Consider the following 2,097-nt stretch of genomic DNA (forward strand, 5'->3'; position numbering starts at 1 on the left):
TGCTCATCACATATCATTTCATTCACTGGCAGCCACCACCCAGCCTAAGGGGTTTCTTTGTGGTGAGCACATTTGTTTGTCAAACATTCCTGTATGGGTCCAGTATTAAAAAGCACAGGCAGATGTATGGTGCAACAACTCGGTTCAGTTTGTTACTGACTGTAAGCTGTAATCTTATTCTGACTGGATGCACTTCAACAATTTCAAAATACAGTTAGCCCATGAGGAGTTTTTGTAAAATCAATTTTTTTATTTCTTTTTTCATTTTAGTTTTTATTTATTTTCTCTGATTGTTTTTTAAATCATTTGGGAAGCTTTATAATAGGAACATAAATTTCAGTGGTAATATTTGCTTGAAGAATCCAAGGATGCATTTAATAATGGCCTATTTTATAAAGATTTACCAACTGGATATTTGTCTTTATTGGTTCCAACCTTTGACAGTGAGATTTTGTAAATTGCGCTGTTGACTTTTTAATTTATAAGGAAGCACCCACTTCACAAGGTTAAGCTGCACCTCCATCTCAATGTTAGCATAATACCCAGTACCAGTGTGTTCATTTTGAGCTTCAAAAGTGTTTTATTTAAGCTGCCAGTGGTTGGAAATGATCAAGGAAAAATATAATGATCCATGCATCAGAAAATCTGCAGCTAATTCTCTAGATCTCCCAACTGCATTTTTAAGAAACTTTTTCCTTGAAAATGACTTGATCAGAATAAAACATTGCATCCTTCTTATGACAGAATTACAGTTCAGATCATGTTAGTGTAACTCTATTAGAAGTATTATTGATTTGGACTTGAAGCACTGAAAGGGCTCCATCAGCCCAATTATTGAAGTCTGTACAAAATTTTAATCATTCTGCAGCGCAGGGATGTCATTACTCATGCATCGCCTCAGTCTGTGTGTGAGTGCGTGTGTGTGTGTACAACCAAAGTATGCTGCTGATAAATGACACTGATCAGTTTTGTTAACAGAGAAAGGAAAACCACTGACAGTATTGTGGACTTCAACCATGCATCTCATCAAGCTGAGTCCAGAACCATATCCAGTTCTGCTCCATAAAGATATTTTCTTAATGTTGTATGACCACACAGCCTAAATTAGCCGTACCTTAAAGGATTACTTTAGATACTTTAGAGTGAGGTTCTTTGAAGTTATAAGCAGTAATAATAACTCCCTGCGGTAAAAAAAGATGTCATATCACTAGGAAAAGTGAACTGAAGGTCAGAGATGAATAAGCCTCCAATTGGCATCACTGCCAAGCTACTCTGTTTTTGTGAAATTGGAATCCCANACTTTTTTCACATAAGCAATCACTTCTTTATGGCTGAAACTAGATGTTTTCCTCACTTTCTGAGCATCAATAACATAGCTGAGCAAAAATGTCTTCAGGTCATGAAAATGGCTGAAAGAAAACCCACTGCAGTCATGAAATTTTAAATCAAAGCCAACCCCACATTCAGCCTCTGAACTTTATTCCTCCCACTGGCCTCTTGTGTCTTTGTATGCATTTTCTTTTTGTCTTGCTTCCTTCACTCCCTTGATTTGTTTCCATCTCCTCACTCTGCTGAAAGCACATTCATTTATCTAATGGGTCCGACGTTAGTGAGAGTGATGGAGCGTTAAGGGAAGATTAGGTGGTTTAGATTTCATCTTTGTGTTTGTGCTTAGATTTCTACTGAGGAGTCCACCTTCAGTCCAACTCGTCCAGCTGGTCAGAAGCCTCTGAAACCTGCACTGAAAAGATCATCTGTTGTGGAGAGACCCACTGAGCTTCCCACTAGTAAGTAACTACTAAAGTAATGATAATTATTTAATCAAAGTAATACTTGAAGACTTCTGACTGGCTGAACATAAACGGCCTAAAACACGACTCTAGGTTCACTATGAAATCTATAAACAGAGACTGTCATTCCACCTTGAAACATGCAAAGGAGGCATTCTTTTCAGAAATCAATAGCAAAAAACAGGTTGCTGTGTATTGCAGACTTCTGCCCAGGTTCCTCTTGAAAATGAGATCTAGATCTCAATGGGGTTTACCTGGTTAAATAAAGCAACATCAAAAACATCAACAATCCTTGTGCCTTAGTTGG

At 37.6% G+C, this 2,097-nt stretch overlaps 1 protein-coding gene across 1 annotated transcript in view; it reads left to right on the forward strand.

Moving 5' to 3' along the window:
• The window catches only part of clcn2b (chloride channel, voltage-sensitive 2b), a 149,998-nt gene that overhangs the window by 109,883 nt on the left and 38,018 nt on the right, over positions 1 to 2,097 (forward strand). Inside the window, exon 21 of the mRNA XM_016676632.1 lies at positions 33 to 62. Within this exon, the coding sequence (XP_016532118.1) occupies positions 33 to 62 (30 nt within the window). The remainder of the gene's footprint in view (positions 1 to 32; positions 63 to 2,097) is intronic.

Source organism: Poecilia formosa, unplaced genomic scaffold (genome assembly GCF_000485575.1).
Source record: "Poecilia formosa unplaced genomic scaffold, Poecilia_formosa-5.1.2 Scaffold138, whole genome shotgun sequence".
Classification (NCBI taxonomy): Eukaryota; Metazoa; Chordata; class Actinopteri; order Cyprinodontiformes; family Poeciliidae; genus Poecilia; species Poecilia formosa.